General features: G+C 38.6%; 1 protein-coding gene across 1 annotated transcript; it reads right to left on the reverse strand.

Annotated features, from left to right (window-relative positions):
* Positions 1-358: 358 nt before the first annotated feature.
* Positions 359-18,941, reverse strand: snRNP-U1-70K (small ribonucleoprotein particle U1 subunit 70K). Its single transcript, XM_011153320.3, is given in 9 exon segments — positions 359-1,069; positions 1,187-1,539; positions 13,121-13,364; positions 17,011-17,037; positions 17,040-17,084; positions 17,445-17,526; positions 17,740-17,802; positions 18,168-18,350; positions 18,666-18,941. Coding segments are annotated over 9 exon segments (1,305 nt in total). The 5' UTR covers positions 18,810-18,941; the 3' UTR covers positions 359-905.
* Between the last annotated feature and the right edge of the window lie 2,022 nt (positions 18,942-20,963).

Genomic DNA, 20,963 nt, shown 5'->3' on the forward strand with positions numbered 1-20,963 from the left:
ATTGAAACGAGCGAAATTAATTCTCTACGTGCGATACAATACAACTGACGATTCCAGAGATCAGAGATATCCGCTTGCGAAAATACCAGGGAGGAATATTAGGAGATTTTTACCTCTCCGCTGCTATTTCACTCGTGCATTAAACCGCATTAATCGACTGGACTTCCGTTTTGCTCACTGCAAAAGTTGGCGTTCGCGTGGTGTTCTTGCGATATCAAACAATCAAGCTTTCGCGAATCGATCGACAGAATTGCAGAGCAATGTATCAGATCAAGATCGAGCCTCGTTTCGTGAAATGAAATTATCCGTCGGAGGCAATTTCTAGGTCTTACGACAGTTACGAAAAAGAACAATTGAGTACATAACGAATTAATCGTTTATTTTATCCGAATATATATAAATATACATGTAGCAGCCGTGGAAATAAACCGCTTTTGCATATTTAAATACATATATGTAATTGTATACATGTATGTATATAGTTATATACAGTTACATATAGTCCAAATAATGAATAAGTCGGAATCATTACGTCGAATTAACATTACGCTGCAACATTTCATTGAGACTGCTACCTTTTCAATTCGTTAATGGAAAAAAATATTACCTTTCGAGTCGAACGCACTCTGCATCGCGCATCGAGAGGGAGACAAAAGAGGAAAGACAGACATAGACGTCTTGTAGACTTAGACGAATCAGCATAAGCTTCGACTGCATCGAAGGCGAACACGCAACTCCGCACGCGCCGGTTTGATCGGTGTCATTAACTTTTCTAGGCAGCTCTCTGCGCCTTAAAAAGCTGATGCTATATCAGAGCAGAAGAACAACACGATGAGATAATGCGACTTATCGCACGCAGAAAAGAAAAAATCGGGACACGACGAAAAACATGTACTGCCGAGAGATCAATAATCTTGTACGGAATCGTAATTGTTGTACGGAGGCGGGTCAGGTCGACCCTCCGGAATCCGGTATTTCTCCTCCACCTCTTGATCGTTATCGTCCTCATACTTGACGGCGGTGAAGTACGAACCCGACGTCGGGAACGTATTGCTGTAGTCCGGATAATCTGAAAGATAACAAATTCCACGTAAACGTTCGTCTTTGTACCAGTTGAAAAAGAAGGAAAACAACAAAAGTGAATGTTTCCTCGCAAGAAACCTGTCCTATCTCTAATTGAACTCACCGTCCATAGGCTCCTCCTTGATTCGGATCTCCTTCGTGTCCTCATCTTGACGATCACCGCGATCCTTTCTATCCCTGCGATCGCGATCTCGGTCGCGCTTGTCTCGTTTACGGTCCCTCTCACGGTCACGATCGTTGCTTCTCGATCGTCGTCTCTTACGGTCCCTATCGCGATCGCGATCCCGATCGCGATCCCTTCGATCACGCGGTCGTTCTTCCCGCTGAATCTCCTCGATATCAGGATCTGGCAGTCGGTCGCGACTCCGTCTACGTTTACGGTCGCGCGATCTACTTCTGCTCCTTCGCTTACGATCGCGCGATCTCCGACGCTCTCTATCCAAACGATCACGATCCCTAGAACGATTAAACGACACATAAGATCAGATCAGTCTTCATAATTTTTTCTGTAGGGTATCACATTGTCGACGTTCAGAAAACAGAACGCGATAAATTTTTAGAAAATAGATGTCATCGATATATCTAAAAGATCATTAATAATCAGTGTTATATACTTAGATAACTTTTAAATTAATTAGATAGAAAGATCAAATAAAATATATGTAAATTCTCAGCACTCTTGTTCATAAATAAATCTCAATCCAATCTTAGTCTCAATGCCGTTTACGAACATATAAAAACAAATATTTCTTGCAATATTTGCAATAGTTATCGAGTCATGAATTATAAAGATCTGAGGAAGGAGCGTGCGCCAAGATGAATAATTGGAGAAGCATTGCTGCCACTCGTCCCTAATGATGGTGTTACGGATACGACAAACCCGCCCAAAACTAAATAACCGACGTCGGAAAGGACTGAACTTCTAGTCTCGTAAGTTAGACGCTAGACGGCGCATCTATAGGGATATGCGCGCGCATGATCGTGAGAACAATAGACGAGTAAAAAGATCGGAGTTGTTGTCCATGCTCGGCCGAGTCGACATGTGTTTTTGTGTTTCACATCGTAATCCTTCTATCTAGGAAATTATCTCGATTGACGAGAATTGTTACGTTGTGGCGATCGTTGTTCAACAACGTTTACTCGTTTCCTTTATATCATTACGATTCCTGATCAAAATGTTTTTCCAACACAAAAAGAATAGGATGGGAGTTATACAGAGTTTCTCATGCGACTGGAAGGAGGTAGTAAGTCTCTCTCTCTCTCTCTTTCTTTCTCTCTCTCTCTCTCTCTCTCTTAGTCTCTGGCTCGCCTGTAACCCCCTTACTTCGGGGTGAGGTGATAAGGACGAGGACGTATACAGCGCCTCTCTTTCTCAGACTGTAGATCGCCTGGAACCCCTCAGTTCGGGACGACGTATTTAAGACGCATCACTGCGTATCTCTTCCTCTCCATACTTACAACGAACAAACGCAGCCATTGGACCGCTTCTTAGGAATACTATTAGTTATCCTCTTTGCATCTTCGCTGACACGGCAACGGCATTATATTTCTTGGCGCATTCATCTACTCAGCAATGGACTTTCTATTTACTTTTAGCCATGATGGCTAGCCTTAGATGATTCCCAACATTATAGTTGGAATCTGCCATCAGATAAACTTTTGCCTATTCTTAGCTATCGGAACTTCTATTATTATTATTGCATTCTTCGCAGGTTATACACTATTTAATAAACAGACAAGGATAATAAAGACTCTTAGTTCGTCTTTGGCTCTGGCACGTTTAACCAGATATACATAAACTTCATACACATACTATACAGATGAGCTAAACAGCTTTTTTTGCTAAACAGTTATAATAGTTGCTGTTATTTTAAAACAACCGGTTATTTAAACCAGTTATTTGGTTAAACGGTACTAGTAACTTATTATTATATTGAGTTAAATAAGCATAAACGATATTATGTAATTTATATATATATATTTCTTTATTAAAAATTTATAAACAAAGTAATATAATAATGCCAAAGTAGCAAGATAACGTGTTACTAATATCAATAAAACGTCTTGAAACATCATCTTGCTACCAGAGATAGTCTTTTTTAATTAAGTTTTATAATTGAAACGTTAAAGAAAAACGAGACTAATAGAAACTTTTAGAAAGCACAAAAATAGCATAGGCTATTTCATTTTTGTTTCTCAAAAAATAAAAAAATAGTATTATTAATGCTTTACTTAATAGCCTGCAGAATAATAGTAGTGAATATAAATATATATACATTTTTTTTTTTATTCAGGCATCCATTTCATATTACTGTTTAAAAAAAAGTAAAATTTTTGTTTTATTTTCGCTCAAACGATTTCTTCTTTCATTAATTATTAATCCAGCTGGAGAACAAACGTTCACATAGAACTGATGTTCCTAGTGTACACAATTTTTCTGTCACAAACTTTGAAAGACGGGGAAATAAAGCTGAATGATCTTTCCACCAAGATAAAGTACCTGCTTTGAGGTGTAAGATGTCTTCATCTATGTAACGTTATATCTCTACTATATATTCGTGACATTAGAGTTTCTTTAGGTTTTGTAATAGCTACAAGGGTCTTATCAAAAGCAGACGAAACAGAAATGTCTATGTTTTCATTATTTCCTTCTTCAACGTATTGAAATTAATTGCATTTGAGTTATTTTCAACTTCCACTATTAAGTAAAGCACTAGTTCTTTTGCGTTTACAGCATAATTTGGTTGCAAAAAGGTTTAAATGTTTAAAGCGTTTATGTCACGTATGCTACAGATTTTCAGTACTGATGCGTGTATTGCAACGTAACATTAATTAATTAAGCAGTAATTTCGTATTTTAAACATTATTGCTTTTGTAAAATTGTAATTTTATGAAAATAACTGTTTAGTTCGTTAACTGTTATTTTAAAAATTTAATAACCGTTACTAAAATTATTACTCAATAACAGGTAACGAAGTAACATCATTACTCGTCATTACTCGTCCCACAGCATAGCCAAGTCGATCTAGTAACTGTTGCGGGGCGCAGCGAGAGGAAAAATAACCCACCGCTATTCGTGAGCTCGCCATTTCTACGTCTCGCCGCACGCCGCCAACAGTTGCTGGATCGACTGGGCCACACTATAGCCCGATTGGCTTCTCCAATTATCCATCTCGGCAAGCGCTCATTCGTTAGATTTCTGTCATTAATAACTCAATAACTATCCCGAATATCGCAAAACAGTATGGGACTTTTATGTTTGTCTTGATCTGCTTTATGTCTCCACCAATTTCTCATACTGAGTTATAGGACACTCTGCATATATGTGTATGTATATGTTACCAACAATGTATGAGAAGCAAACATTGTATAGAATACTTAGAAAATCTATAGAATATGTAATATTTTTGGGCAAAGCATGAAATGTCTGTATTATTTTAATATGCCGTATACTTTCCCTAGGCATTATACAGAACGACAAATAAGTATTATTTAGGTAAAGTATGAAAATAGTCATGAAAAGGTCTTTATTGAAAAGACAAATAAAATATAAAAATGAAAAAAGAAATACAAAATAAAATATAGAACTTTCTTATTGGAAAAAAAAAAGAAAAAGAACAAACCAATATTGAACTATTTGTTGCAATAAGGAAAGTTAGAATGGCATGTTGAATTGTACTTGTCTTTCATAAATGTCTTTCATACAGTACCGGCCAAAAATATATTACTTTTAAGATGTTTGAGCATAACTTGGTTTAAAGTGTATGTATTAGATCATAACATATTTTGATAACAGGTGCAGCTTATCGCGAACGAAGTATTTTTAATCAAATAATATAAACAACAACTCGTGAAAAAATAACTTTATTTCAAATGTCCGAAGTACATTAAAATGAATAGTAAACTTTGAATAGCCATAACCATGTTCAATGTCAACAGAGGAGTACCAGATTCATAATTTAAATGAAATAACTCTAATATTTCGTAGCAAAACCTTTTGCATCGTTTACAGCTTGACGTCTGGGCATGGAATCAATGAGTGCATCGATTGTAGCTTGAAGGATCTTTTTCCATTCTTCTTCAAGTTGGGAGAACTTCTGGGCTGCATTCATAGCTCGCTTTCTTGCCAAACGTCTCTCCAGCTCTTCCCTGCATTTTAGTTGCTCGATGTTTCGGATCATTGTCTTGTTGGAAGATGAAACCGCGATCAAGGAAACGTTTTGTATATGGAAGCATTACATTCTAGAGAATGTTTATGTACACTATCTGATCCATAATGTCCTCGATTTTATGAAGGGGACCCATTCCTTTTCCGCGGAAAAAGTACCCTATATTATAACCGAACTGCCTCCATGCTTCATTGTAGGAAGTTGGTATTTGGGGTCAAAGCGTTTGCCTTCAGGGCGACGAATCCACTTTATTCCGTCACTACCAAACAGCATAAACTTACTTTCGTCGCTCCAGAGAACCGTTGCCGTGATGTCCTGTTAAGATATGCTTTGGACCACTCGCGCCTTCCGATTTTTCACTCAGAAATGAATAGCTTCTTCACAGATCGTCGACCATGTAATCCTGCGTCTTGCAGGCGACGGTGTATGGTACGTACAAATAGATTAGACTGGAGTCAATATTTCTTTAGCAATATCCGACGCCATGAGATGTGAGACGCTACGAGATGTACGCAAAATATTGCGATCGACGAGAGAAATAGTACAACGCGATCAGCCACGTGTTTTTTTATTAACAGAATCTTCCTAAATTTTTAAACGCTTAAGCAACTTGATCACCGCTGATTTGAAAATGCCAAAGTGCTGGACGAATTCTTTAAGCGCACGCCCTTATTTGCGACTTTCTACGATAGCTTTGTCGTTCATCCACATTTCGAACACCACAAGTCTTCGCCATTTTCTAAGATACTAAACTAATGTTTACAACCGTGTTAAAATAGCGACAGAATACATAAACATAACGAGTACACAAAGATTGTCAACGGACGATTTTGGAACAATCAATAAATATCTTTGAATATCATAATATATGTTGCAAAATTTTCTCATAAGAAATATTACACATAAAGACACGTAAATGACACCAGCTATCTGCTGTAAAAATTTGAATCTAGTTTCTTTACTGTGGAGGAAGTTATACTCAAAAATCCTAAAGGTGATATATTTTTAGCCGATACTGTATTTTAGCACTTGTTCTAGCACATACACCTCACAAAACCTTGACTGCTTCCTGCAGACTGAGCAAATAACAGCTGATCGAAGAAATATTTCGTGGTCAGAAACGTCTTCAACTCTGAGTAGTCTTTTGGATATAAGTCTTTTGGATATAAAATGAATTATAATCTGGGATAGAGTTGGTTCAAAATTTCTTGAGTAGTTTCAAGTCGGTGAAAACCGTCTTCCATTACACTCATTACAACTGCCAACAGATTGCACGAGTCACCCTGTCTTTTGTTGACATCAAGAATAGGAACTTTCACAGTGACCTCCAAAGATGCAGGAGGAAATTTTTTGTCAGAGTCCATTTTTATTTTTTGGCCTATATTTCCAGTTTGTTTTACATCCATTTTTGTTTTCGACAGCATTCTTAATGTTAATATTGAAGCAGAGTGCACAAAATATTAATCTCATAACCTTCCCTTTCCTTATTTCCATCGTCTTTCTGGCATGCCTACAGATGGCACGAACGTTTCGACGACAGTTTCTGCATGTATGGACATCATTGGATTCCTTTAACATTTTCTTTATGTCCGCGAGCCTTCCACCGCAAGGTCCGTAAATAGAGGAACGGAACAAAGTTAAGTCCTTTCATCCACTACACACGGTTTGACTCGAAAATGGCGGTGACTGTAGCTCAGCTGATTAACCACATACCGTCATGTCAAAAATGATTTCCGTTCTTTGCAATTTTTTGTACTACAGCCGACATTATAATTGTTTTTCTTCGGAAAATTCTCACTGGTAATTTGGATTTTGTTTAAACCATGTTTTGATTACTTCTGATTACATCTTAAACTATGTTTTGATTATTCTGTTCACACACACAACTAAACCATAATACTATACGTACATAGTATTGGGTTGGCCAATAAGTCCGTGCGGTTTTTACTTATAAATGATCGATGATTATTTTTATAGAAAGTAATAACTTTAATCAATTATGTATTGGTCGTTGTTATCTACTATCTTTTACCATCTTTCGGACAGCTTCATAATTCCTCGTTCAAAGAACTTCCTGACTTTCTGGGCAAAAAACTATTCCAAATGTCATTTGACAGCTTCCTCACAAACGAAGTACTTTCCATTCAAAGCATTTTGAAGGGAGCGAAACAGGTAATCTGAAGGTGCAATGTCTGGAGAATACGGAGGATGTGGTAAAACATCCTAGCCTAGCGCCAATAATTCTTGCCGAGTTTGTAGAGATGTGTGCGGCCTAACGTTATCATGGTGAAAGACGACGCCTCTACGATTCACCAATTCTGGACGTTTCTCGTGGATCGCTGCATTCAATTTATCCATCTGATTACAGTACACATCTGAATTGATCGTTCTGTTCTTCGGAAGTAGCTCGTACAACACCCTTCCAATCCTAACATCCTTCCAAATTGAAAGCATGATCTTGCTCGGCTGAAGCCCTGCCTTCGAAGTGATTTGTAGCGGTTCGCCGCGCTACCCCCACGATCTTTTGCGTTTGATGTTATTGTAGACGATCCATTTTTCGTCGCTAGTTACCACACGCTTCAGAAATAGATCGTTTTTCTCACCTTTTCCAAGTGAATCGCTGGTGGAAATGCGTTGGATTAAATGAGCTTCGCTCAATTCGTGCGGAACCCAAACATCGAGACGGCTAACATAACCAAGTTGATGCAGATGATTTTCCACATTCGATTTCAATATTTGGAGAACATCTGCAATCTCCCGCGTCGTGTAGTGTAGATTGGTATCGATTACCGCCTTCAATTTGTCGCTGTCAATCTCATTTAGTCGGCCTAAGTTTGGTTTGTCTTTGACGGAAAAATCTCCGCAACGAAATCTCGCAAATCACTTTTGGCACACGCGTTCTTTTACGGCACCTTTGTCTCCGCGATGACCTCCGTATTTGAAGTAAATTTCTTTCCAGCGAGCCATTTCTTCATGTTTAGGAACAAGTAAAAGTCACTGGGGGCTAAATCTGGTGAGTATGGTGCATGTTGCAGCAATTCGAAGCGCAATTCATGGAGCTTTCCAACTCGAAGATGCTCGCAATCGAAGATGTGTGAGCGGGTGCGTTGTCATGATGGAAAAGCACTTTTTTCTTTGCCAAATGAGGACGTTTGGACTTAATAGTATCGTTCAGTTGCTCCAGCAATGCTGCATAATACTCTCCGTTGATAGTTTTGCTTTTTTGTACATAGTCTATAAGCACCATACCCTTCGAATCCCCAAAAACAGTCGCCATCACCTTTCCTGCCGATGAAACTGTTTTTGCCTTCTTTGGAGCACTTCCACCCGCTTCCACCCATTGTTTGGACTGTTGTTTCATCTCTGGCATGTAGTGATGAATCTATGTTCCATCAACAGTGATGAATCGTCGCAGAAATTCGGTTGAATTGCGTTTAAACATGTCCAAGCACTCCTGAGAAATATTCATGTGAATACGTTTTTGATCGACCGTTAGCAAACGCGGCACCCATCGCGCTGAAAGCTTTCTCATGTGCAAATGTTCGTGTAAGATGTTGCTAACACGATCTGTTGAAATCTTTGCAATGTCAGCAAGCTCACGCACTTTCACTCGTCGATCATTTAACCCGGCATTATGGATTTTTGCGATGATTTCCTCAGTCGTAGCGGTTTTTGGACGACCTGAACGTTCAGCGTCATAAATGGGCGAACGACCATGTTTGAATTCAGCAGCCTATTTCTTCACTGTTGAAAACGATGGTGAAGAGTCTCCTAAAGTGGAATCCACCTCGTCTTTTATTTGGCGTTGGCGTTAAATCTTTCAAAACGTAAAAGTACTTTATCACTGCGCGATACTCGACTTTATCCATTTTTCGAGAAACACTAAATCTTACTTGCTTTCCTCGATCACAACAAGCAAACGACTGAAGGCATTTGTCTGTAACGTTACAGTAGACCCTCCTGGAGGATCAAACTTGAGAAAAATCATAGCCAGTTGATATTCTTGGCGCTATCTCTGTGTTAGACCGAGAACTTTTCGAACTACCCTCGTATATTGTACAAATCTTTTTACAGGTTTGCGCCGCGTTTTTGTTTTTTTTTTAATAAAAAAACATAATTCATAATTTGCCGAAAATGCTCGTTCTAGTTATCCATTTTCAGATGACGCAAAATACACAAGATACACAAGCAATATTTACGTATATTTTGTAAATGCACGTTGAAATGTCATCTGTCAATGACTATACGCTTTCAAGACTTTCGATTGAAGATAAAGCTTAGCAGAGCGCCTTAAAGCCATCTATCGAAAAAAACCGCACGGACTTATTGGCCAACCCAATATCACGTACACCAACACAGATTCTCTGGCTCCAAAATGGCGGCTATGAGAGGACTTAACTTTGTTCCATTCCTCTATTTACGGATTTTGTTCCGCTCTACAGGCTCCACCGGGAGTGCCCACTTTATATTAGGTGAATTGATGAATCAATTAAAATATTTTCTATAGTTTTGTATTATTTTTTCCATCTTTCTAGTAAGAGATGAATTCCATAGATAGAACGATTCAGGTTTTGAAGCAATCCATTCATTCATCCACTTTCAGACTTCTTCGTAATTTCGAAAACGAGCGTCTTAAAGGCCATACTGTATTGAACAAAATAAGTGGTAATCAAACGAGGCCACAGGTCTAGAGAATACGCGGCATGCGGAAGACCCTCGCATTCGAACTGTCAGCGTTTCCTTGACGACTACTGCAACATGTGGCCGGGCATTGTCGTGCAACAGAATCAATTTTCTTTTGCTGTGTGCGACTTATAGTCGTTTTTGATCCAACGCTAGCTTTAAACTGTATAATTGTTGTCGGTACCGATCCGCCGTAACAATTTTATTCGGTTTTAAGAGCTCATAATACACAACACTTTTTTGATCCCACCAAATACACAACAATATTTTATGACCATGAATATTTCGTTTTGGCGCCGATATGAATGGTTGATCTGGGTCTATTCATTTTCTTTTTGCGTTTAGGATTATCATAATGTCCATTTTTCATCACCAGTGACAATCCAGTATAAAAAACTCTTGTTTTTTTGCCTGATAATCAGAGCAGTGGTGATGAATATATGGTTCAGCATATTCGCATCGGTCAGTTCATGCGGCATTTTCCTTCTTTTTGAATTTTTCCCATTACATGTAAAAGTTAGAAACTGTCAAAACTACAACATTTAATGCCTCAACCAATTCTTTGAGTGTTTGAAATTGATTTTGGTCTAATAATGCTTGCAGTTCGACGTCTGCAAACTTTTTTAGCTGACCTGGACGTTCTTTGTCTTTCAAAATCACTACTTTCGAATCGTCAAAACCAATTTACATGTTTCTGATGGAGAGTCACCAAAAGTTTCCACTAATATTCGATGTGCTTCAGCTGCAGTTCTCTTTATATCAAAGTAGTGGAGAACATATCGAAAAAACTTATTGCGTCCCATTTTGAATTGATTTAAACAATACCACTGCTTGCAAAAGTAAACTTTGGTGGACTACATTCTATTGAAAAACGTCTAATCTTTAATATAGCATAAATTCCAGCTGTCATAGTTCGCTACATTTGCATCTGGAGCTATTTAAATGCGAACAGCGGAAATGAACCAAAACACTTAATAGATAAAGTGAAACATGTTTAATTTTATAGAGTAATTTAGGTTTAGTTAATTAAAAATATATTCTAAATAGAAACAATGTTTCTTCTAATTATATTGCATTACTATAAATCGTACATTTATTAACATTAATAAAAACAATCTATAATAATTAATACAGTCCTAAAACTATATATAATTCCATATGATATATTTTAAAACAAAAGATATTTTAAAACAAGAAGATAACACATAAGCTTACATCACAATCTTCGTACTGATATCTGGTTTCTCGTCTTTTACCATTTTTACCACATAAATCGAAACAATTATTATAGACATTAATCGGTGCAAAATACCGAGCGCCGACTAAAATCGGCGCTAGTATCGACAGCTCAGCTTATGTAGATGCCGACTATAATCGGCACTCATACGTACAAGTTCTCACATGGATGCCGACTAAAGTCGGCGCTAAGAAGATTAAACAAACACAACAAGTAGCAGAAGTGGAAGCCTCTTCGGTAATCTTCATGTCTTCACCACTACTTTGGTTTCTTCCATCGTGGGCTACAATTTCATCCGTGTTTTGTGCAATAGGCTTTCTCTCTTGCATAAAATAATCTGTTTCTTCTTGTTATATTATTTGAACAATTTCTATTATTTTTTCCAGTTATTCCTCAGTCTGTGTCTTATAAAATATCTCGGGGTCTGTATAACTTATAAAATATCTTTGACTGCAAAGCTAAATAGGGTCTCACGTCTTCTCTGTGAAGGTTTAGCTTTGCAGCCAAAAAGAACTTCATATGATATTCTCTTAATCCCAGAATGAAAGGCCCTGTTCTTCATAAGTTGGACGAAACGTAGTCCCTCACTCCACCAGTCAGTTTTTCATCTTGCATCCAAGTACAGCATGTTTTCAATGTCTTGATTAGCTCTTTCGACACTACCCTAGCTTTATAAATAGCGAAGCTTGCCACGGACGATCTTCAAAGTCGGCCAGTACTCCTTTAGGCTACTCACCACAATATTAGAAAATTTCCTACTGTTGTCAGACTGTAGAATCGATGGTGTTCCAAGCAACGTAAATATGTCCGCAAGATTGTATGCTATTTCTTCCGCTGTCTTTGATGTCAGAGTCTTGAGAATCACAAACTTAGATGATCTCGATACACCATTATAAATTTGTATTCCCTGCCAGGATGAGACTGAAAATTTATCGAATGAGATCGACCTGATAATGGGAATTGAAATCGCAAAAAACCATAGGCTTCACCACAACACCTTTTTTAACACCTTTTTGTTTTTTCTGACACAGCTCACAAAGGCGAATATACAGTTCAATATCATGACGAGTAACGTTCTTATACTTGAAAGTTCTCTCACGCACAGACACACAGTTCTTTCACGAACATTCTCTCACGTCCTCCATGGCCAATGGCCAAATGAGCCTCACGAAGTACGTTAAGTAACTCAGAGTCCATGACGTATAACGCAGACGCCTCCTCTAACAGGATAAATCAACTTACTTTTGTTTTCTACCACCATCATAGCGATTCAGCAACCAATAGTCCCGTCGTTTTTTCTTAGTAGTTTTCTTAGATTTTCTCACATCGTTCACCAACTTTTGGTAAGTGGTTTCGATTAGAAGAACACTGTTTTTAGCAGCATTGGCTCGCATTTTAGATAGTTCTTCTAGATAGAATCGTCGTCAGCATGCCGTAACTCTTGCCCGGACACTACTTTCTGCTCTGCCATTCTCATATATAGCACAATATGGACTAACGTTTGCTGATTGAAACTCGCATATTTCGTCAATACCAAACAAAAACTGAAGTGCAAATGGCGGAAGTACTCAATACTCTCCGGTTGAGGCGAGCGTCGAAAGTTACTCGCCACATGACAATAAAAACACACATTTTACACTTTGCCGGTTTACCTTCTAGCATTACATAGGAAATGTATAAAATATTAAACGTTTCATACTTTGACATCCCACTCTATAGATGTCCTAGACATTCTATACAATGGCTAATTTCACACACTGACGATAACATCTATATAGAAATAAGTTGGTGCCAGAACTTTATCTAGATGATCATCTATATGTGATTTCATCTAGATAAGTAGTAAACACACTACCAATAATTTTTACTGAGCAATTGCACAAGCGTTTATCTTTTCCAAACGCGATTGGTTATTCCTGTCTCATGATGAAAGCCATCGTGTCCTTACCTGTCTCTGTCAAGCCCACGTCCTGAAGTCTCTCTCTCGCGCTCCAAACGATACCTTTCTCGTTCTCTCTCGTTATCCTCCCGGCCCGAATGTTTGATGTTGACATCAGGGCCTCCTCTGCGAGTGCCGCCCAAGCCGCCGCCGAGTCTTCGTGGTAGCCAGCCTTTTACCGTTCTCGCGCGCTCGACATCGACCAATACTCTGCGACCATCTATTTTCTTACCATCCGCATGCTTATAAGCAGCTAAAAGGTACCGAGTCAGAAATTACTGTTCGCCAGCGGTTCCACGCGCCTAGATAATTTATGTGCCTACAGCGAGACCGTTTAAGTCCCGACGAAGGGGACGAGAGTTCCGAGGACCCAACGCGAAATTACTGAAACTGCGAGTCTTGGAGCCAAACGTCTTCGAGATCGCGAGTCGTGCGGGTTCCATGATCGGGCGTCGCGGGATCTAAGAATATTTGCAGACGAGCCCTCGAAAAGCAAGGATTCCAAGATCCACGACTCTCCCGATCGACTAGCCCTCAAATTCGCGAATTTTCGAAGTTAGATCTCCCATCCCATGACTCGCAGACTTTTCAACAGGCAGTTTCTCGGATTCTCAGATCCTACAAATCCAATAATTCTCGGACCTACGGAACCTTGAAAAAAAAAAAGTGGAAACTGGAATTTACAGATCCTAGACTCGTGGACCATCCGAATGTGCAAATTCTCTACTCCACCACGAAGACCGCGGTTTCGAGAATCTGTGAATTTGGAAGTTGGCGAAAATCGCGCTTCCGGAGACCCAACGGTTCTAGAATCTTAAACGTGTGTGTGTGTGTGTGTGTGTGTGTGTGCGTGCGCTTGAATTTGCCGATCAAACACACATGTCGCTGAAAATCCAAAGGATCCTCGGTTCCGCAGACCCTTTGTTACAGAAATTTCCAAGATGTCCGTTTCACCGGGTAATGGTAGAAAGACATAAGAAGAAGAAAAAGAACGGTGCGAACTGCGAACAGCAGTCGTTCGGAAGAACGACGTGCTTTAGAATCGACCAAGATCTGCAAGTCGTAAATTGGGCAGTGCCAGTGCGCACACTCTCTCGCTGAATATCCTGAGGGAAGTTGTTAGTTAATGTTGAGGAAGTATCTATATCTCGACCACCGATGCTGCTCTCGCAGCGTAACCAACCAGACCACCAATGATTGTCGTACGAATTGCAGCCGATCGCGTGCATCACTTCCACTTTGCTAGCGCGTATTATTTTACACGAAAAAATGCAGAAAACAATATAAGATGTTACATTATTACGTAAGTCGTGCAAATCAAACGGCCTTCATTTGTGAAACAGCGGGACGCAATCGCGCGACTCGCGAAACAGATATTTTGCTAAAAGATAAAATAAAAAAGAAAAGAAAGAAAAAAGAAAACTGAATATTCGAAACTCAAAATTGACCTACAAAACGAGAAAGTATCTGAATAGAAATCTCAATAGAAATGTGTGTAAACCTGGACTTTTAAACAAAAATCGTACATTCTTCTTCTCCTTTTAACAATTGTAATTATACAAAAAGAGAAGAGAGAACCTAAAACTCTTTCCTTTGATAAATAATATTTCTGTTTTTTAACAAGTATCGCGCTTCTGATATTTTCCGATAAATAATTCTCGCGTGTAACATTTCTAAAATACAAGGCCCGGTCTATTAAGGTCCAATGTTACGATAAAGTCCCGTCTCTATTATTCTCTGTCACAAATTTTCCGATGTAAAACAAAGGCGCGCCATGCAAGCTGTAGTCGCAACCGCACACGGCGATCGAAGGATAAGGAGGAGTGCTTTCCGAATTTCTCACGGGGGGCAGCTTAAATCTACTTGCTGTTTAAGATCCAAAAAAGTATAGCAAATACAAAAAATACCTACCGCGGCTACTTACGTACGGAAGTTAACACAAAGCTTAGAGGTACGGTCTAATCGTGAAATGAACTCGTGTAAGAGACTCGCGAGGAGATTACTCATTGCGAAGATGCCCAGGCTTCATACGTTCGTTCGTTCGTTCGTTCGTTCGTTCGATCTCCGAAGAGGTTTACATTGCGTTTTACCTGGTGCGCTTTCTTTTCGTTCTACTTACGACCAAACCGTGCGCATTTTCGTACATACTTATGGTACGTGTTACAATGATCTAATAGTAGATTACATTTATCGTAATGTTAAGGGCGAAGTGCCACGAAATAGTCTATACGCTTCGCTATCTCTCGACTTCACGTCTCTCTGACTCTAGAGGAGAAGGGAGCTCATTTGTTTGTCGATTTTCGGGGCCGCAAATGCGCGATCGTAGGATCCGAAAACCCTCGAGCAAAGTCGGGCTCCGATCTGAGGGAGATCGCTCGGTCCTTGGATTCTACATCTCTCCGATATCGTGGAATCTAAGGATTTTAGAATGCGCAAGGACTCGCGGACTACCCGGCTAGATCCGTCGACCCGATCAATTGTAGGAGCCAGAGATCTTACAATCCACAAGTGCAGCATGCGTGTTATTTCAATCACACTTTCGCAGGAAGCGATATTGCGAGGAAACGCGAGGAAAACGACCGAACTCTCCGGTACTAAGTGTAATTAGTATTCTATATCGAAATTGATCTATATCGAAATTGATATACCTGTTCAAGGACTTGTGTGCACGGTTGCTCTTAATCGCTTCCTTGAAATGCAAGTGTCCACCGAGTAGCTAATATCTCATCGCATATTTCATAGATACACTCTGTACATCCGTCGTTTGTCCATGCAAATTTTGTGCTTAAATCTACTGGCGAACTATTCTCACGCATTCAAAATCACGCATTCAACCTCAAAAAAATAATGTGCATGTATATATATATATATATATGTATATATTTAGTCCTTGCCGCATATCGATTGTGGCACACCCTTTCTGCGTTAATTCAGTCCCTACGTTCTCTGACGAAACTTCCGTGCTTCCCGTGACTAGAAATTAACACTCTCAAAAATCACTACCGCAAGTGAAAAAGAAAAAAAGAAAAAAAAGGAAGAAAAGATCCTAGATGCATCCGACGATAAAAAGTGTTAAAACGAAACACATGAGCTAGTTGTATCTTTCGTGTAAAATGTGCAGGATACATACCATAGGATGGAACCTCATCCCATTTTAGAGTATCAATATCATAATTGGAAGAAATAATGCCATTCTATGACATAGGAAGAAAGCAAATGCCTGTTCACATATAAGACATTTATCCTTCTACCTTTAAGCCACAGAATTATGGCGGCTGTTCTAGTTGCGAATACTGTCCTACTGTTTATACATATCTCTCTCTCTCTATATATATATGTGTGTGTGTGTGTGTGTGTGTGTGTGTGTGTGTGTGTGTGTGTGTGTGTGTGTGTGTGTGTGTGCGTGTGTGTGTATGTGTGTGTAAAACGATAAATGTGTATGCAAAATGCACTCTACGTTTTCGCTATATTTCCCACCGTACGAATGAGTGCCTAATACGCGGACAAGGTATGTGTCCCTGAACCTTCATCCTAGAATCCCACCAATCAATTTCAATGTAGAATGCTAACTTTCGCGCAATTCTTCGGATCCGTAGATACTAACGTCTGCGGATCCTAACAGCCGTACATCTTACGAACCGTTCGGTGCCGCTGATCCCATAGAATCCACGGACCAGTTTTAGCAGAGCGTGCTCTAAGAGAGAAACTTGGTCGGACGTATACGTCGAAACGGGTCGGAAGGCCCCGTAAAGAGCGTGGCGGGTGTTATCACGGTCGCCCGTTAACCATTCGACCGAAACCGCGCGTGTCGCTCGACAAAATTCTGACACGATAAATAGGGTAAGCAAGTAGACGCTAGCAAACGTTGTTGTATGTTGGATCTTACCACACATACAAACCTATCATATCAGGCAGGTTCAGGGATTTTGCATGGAATAGTGAACGGCACTAGTTGCCGGCAGCGGCCACCACGCTGTACCAAGAACAAGATAAAAACTGCATTAATCAAAGACAGCCAATAAACGTTCACGTCGTTTGTTTGTTTTTGTTCATACGTTCGTTCATTCGTTTCACTTTTTACCGTATTTATGCATTTATACAACGGTATTCCTGCATGGGTGTGCGTATGGCGGGGACCCCCCCTAAATGTCTGGTTTAAGTACCGATAAAAACGGGTAGCCTAACTATAGCCCTGTCCCCACTAAATCTAGCTGAAAGTGACGCTAAATAAGGGTAAATTTCCAGACTATACGGGGCTCGTTGAACTTCGCGACAAGGATGCACTTCTTATTTTTCTCTTTTTCTCTTTACCTCTCCCAGCATTGTTACTTACAGTGCATATCTCGTTCGTGCTCATATTCAATGAAAGCATATCCCCGTGGCTTGCCATTAACTGTGTTATGTATTACCACAATCTATAAGAGAGAACCAGGAACTTCATTATTCTTCTTAAAAATTATTTATTATAATTTTATTAAATAAAATTTATTAGATTTATAATAAATTATTTAATAAATTTATTAAATTCATAAATAATAAATTATTTATTAATTAAATAAATTATTAATAATATTATTAAATTACTGTACTGAGGAGTCATGTCTACTTTTGTATTAAAAAATAATTACCTTTTTTACCGGTCCATATACTTCAAATTCTCTTCTGAGTTTCGATTCTGAAGTATCATAATTCTATAGGGAAAATATATACATTTTAATATATATAATTATATATTTACTTGATAATTATATATTTATTTGATATATGCTATGTAACATATCACTACCATAAGTTATTCAGAAAACTACTCCCACAGATCAGTCTGTTCTTTTTCTACTTTTTCTTTTGTAACAGTGTAAAAATTAAAATTTAGAGTTCGTTATATGTGGATATAGAAGAAAAAAGTGTTGAATATATGTAACATTAGTTTCTCATAAGAAATCGATGCATCACAATTATGCATAACAACAGTAACGAATATGATAATATATTGACATGTGTGTATATAGACAACATACTTTTTGTATATAAATATAAATACTACTATAGAACTTACAATACGAGCTACAAAGAGAGTCTTGAAAGGATCTGCTGTTACGTTAGAAATACCAGCTGGATCCCATACTGCAATTTCTTGTTCAAGTTTATAAGCAACCTGCTCCGCACGTTCTCTTCTTCTGCGTTCAAGACGTTCCTCTCGAGTCTCTACGCGGACTGGTGGTGGTGTCTCTTTAGGATCCTATGAAAATATGCACTTTTTCTTATTGAAAGATAAAAACAAGCGACAGAACTTGTCTGCAGTGATAAGCTATTCGAAGGACTTGAGAATAAATAAAACTATACCGCTCTTCTAGACTTGTTCAAGTAACAAGTAAAGTAACACTCATTACTTTCACATTCTATGCATCATTCTTCATAACCATTCTTCATAGTAGCAAGAAGCAAAGATCACAATTAAAATGAAGAGAACTTTTTCTCTAAACAATCTGATCGATATGAAAAATGTAAATATGACGCAAATATATAAGCTAAGTTTCAAACGATCACGCCTCACCTCAAAGTACTTGAGAAACGTCCCGACTCCAATATAGCCGCCGACCTTCTTCTCATGTGGGAGTTTGTTGGCCGGTGGCAGATACGGGATTGGATCCCGCGGTGCAAATAATGCTAACAAGTTCGGTGGTAGGAATTGAGTCATTTCTGCAAGAAGCAGAAGAAATTACTCCAATACGGAGTGAGAATAAAATGCACTGTCCGTTGAACGAATAAAACAAGCAAGATCAATGCGACACCATCTTATGTGTCAAAAAGATGGCGTCCAAGCTCAGTCAAGCTTCACCACCCTAAAGGCCGTACCTCACTACAGGTTGGTTGCGGTTGGAGTTAACAGTAATGAATTAGCTGATCATACTACATGTTAAACAGTCAACCTACACGTGATCTTTTCTCGCAACCTTATTAAATGATTTTACAACAAGCAAGTCAAAAATAGATTTGGGCATATTGTTGGTCTGTTCTTTCTAGCTGCACTAGTGCAATAAGTTAGAATGAGACAATTATATTTTTCTCACTTTAACTTATTTCACCAGTAGTGCAGCTAAAAAGAACAGACCTATGAACTCTCTTTCATTACTAAAAATGACTCTAAAAGGCTTACAACCAATCAGAATTCACACCTTGGCAGAAAAGTACAAAGCAGAACGATTGGTGCATTTCCATCCATCTTCGGAAATGTATCAATCACAATGCAATATTTTCATCCAACAAGCAATCCAGCACGAAAACAAACACCGTGTGCCGCTGGCTTTATATTAAATTTGTCGTACGACAATCTTTTCGAATACGTTGATTGGTTAACAAATAGAATATTTCTATTTAGGATTGCTTCGCGTATGCCAATCAATGTATCCGAAAAGCTTGTCGTACGATACATATAATATTAGGCAGACGCTGATAGTCTGTCTCTCCTTCCTCTCTTTCTCTCTCTCTCTCTCTCTCTCTCTCTCTCTCTCTCTCTCTCTCTCCCTCTCAAGAAAGAGAGACAGACTGCCAATGCGAATTCTGATTGGTTCCTACTTTTCTGCTTTCTATTTTTAAAGTGCATTCACACCTATGCAGAAAAGCAGAAAGCAAAAAGGCAGCAGCCAAGAGAGTGATGGAGAAAAAAACTCTCATAAGAGAGAGACAGACTATCAGCGCCATTTGTGATTGGCTGCTGCCTTTCTGTTTTCTACTTTTCTGCTCAGGTATGAATGCGACCTTATCTCCAAGAGAGGATTTACATATAGGGCCAAAGCACAGACTTCTGCATAACACATAATACACACGCATAAGAGTATCAACCAATCAGAGTCCTGAGGAGGGAAATGAAGAACTCTGATTGGTTGATTCTCTTATGCGTTGTGTATTATGCGTTATGCAGAAGTCTGTGCTCTGGCCTTTAGGCTGCGATTTCATGGACCGATATTTTCCGCGTAATGTGATTGGTTACGCGATACGCGTAACCAATCAGAGACGTTCTGCGTTTTCTATTACTCCTGTGTCAAGAAAATTGCGTATTACGCGAGTTTATTGCTCGTAAAGCGAATAGGCGTATAGCCGACATGGAAGCATCTGTAAGTTATTCTTTAGATATTATTATTCGTCAGTCTTTACAACAAAATCATTTGTACAATAGTTTCATTTTCTGTATTTTATTTTATCTTAGTTATTCTATATGTCTTTCTTTTTTCTTATTTTGTTTCATGTATTTTACAGGTTATGTTTATTATGCATCTTTGTTCAGTTCTAATTTCTAGTGTAAAATATAATATACAATTAAATAAAATTTTAAATACTTTTTATAAAAGTAAAATAATGTTTGTCATTATTTAACAGCAGTTATTACTCTTTGTAGCAAATTAAATGTGGATATTGCGGTTGACTATTGGCACATGCGGGTTAAAATATTTTAGAACACGAATGCTTCAAGCAATATGATGAAAACACACATGCAACAAATATTGACAAAAATAATGTAGCTACTATAGGTATAAGTATTCCAACTGAACATCATTTTGTCATTTTGTATATTATATGAAATGCAATATTATAAGTATATGACTTTACGTGACATTCAAATCTCATCATTCATATGGACGAAAAATTTGCGTAGTACATACTTGCGTAACCAATGAATTGTAACATTTAGAATTTCTGTTGGAATGTTCTAAGAGAATAGCAAGATATCATTGGTTGTATGCGATACGCTGCTGCCGTTTTACGTTCCACGTGCACTAAAGACATTCAATTCAGCGTAACAGAAAGCGCGGAACGCCTCTGATTGGTTACGCGATACGCGTTACGCGGAAAA

Source organism: Harpegnathos saltator, unplaced genomic scaffold, assembly GCF_003227715.2.
Source record: "Harpegnathos saltator strain DR-91 unplaced genomic scaffold, Hsal_v8.6 scaffold54, whole genome shotgun sequence".
Taxonomy (NCBI): Eukaryota; Metazoa; Arthropoda; class Insecta; order Hymenoptera; family Formicidae; genus Harpegnathos; species Harpegnathos saltator.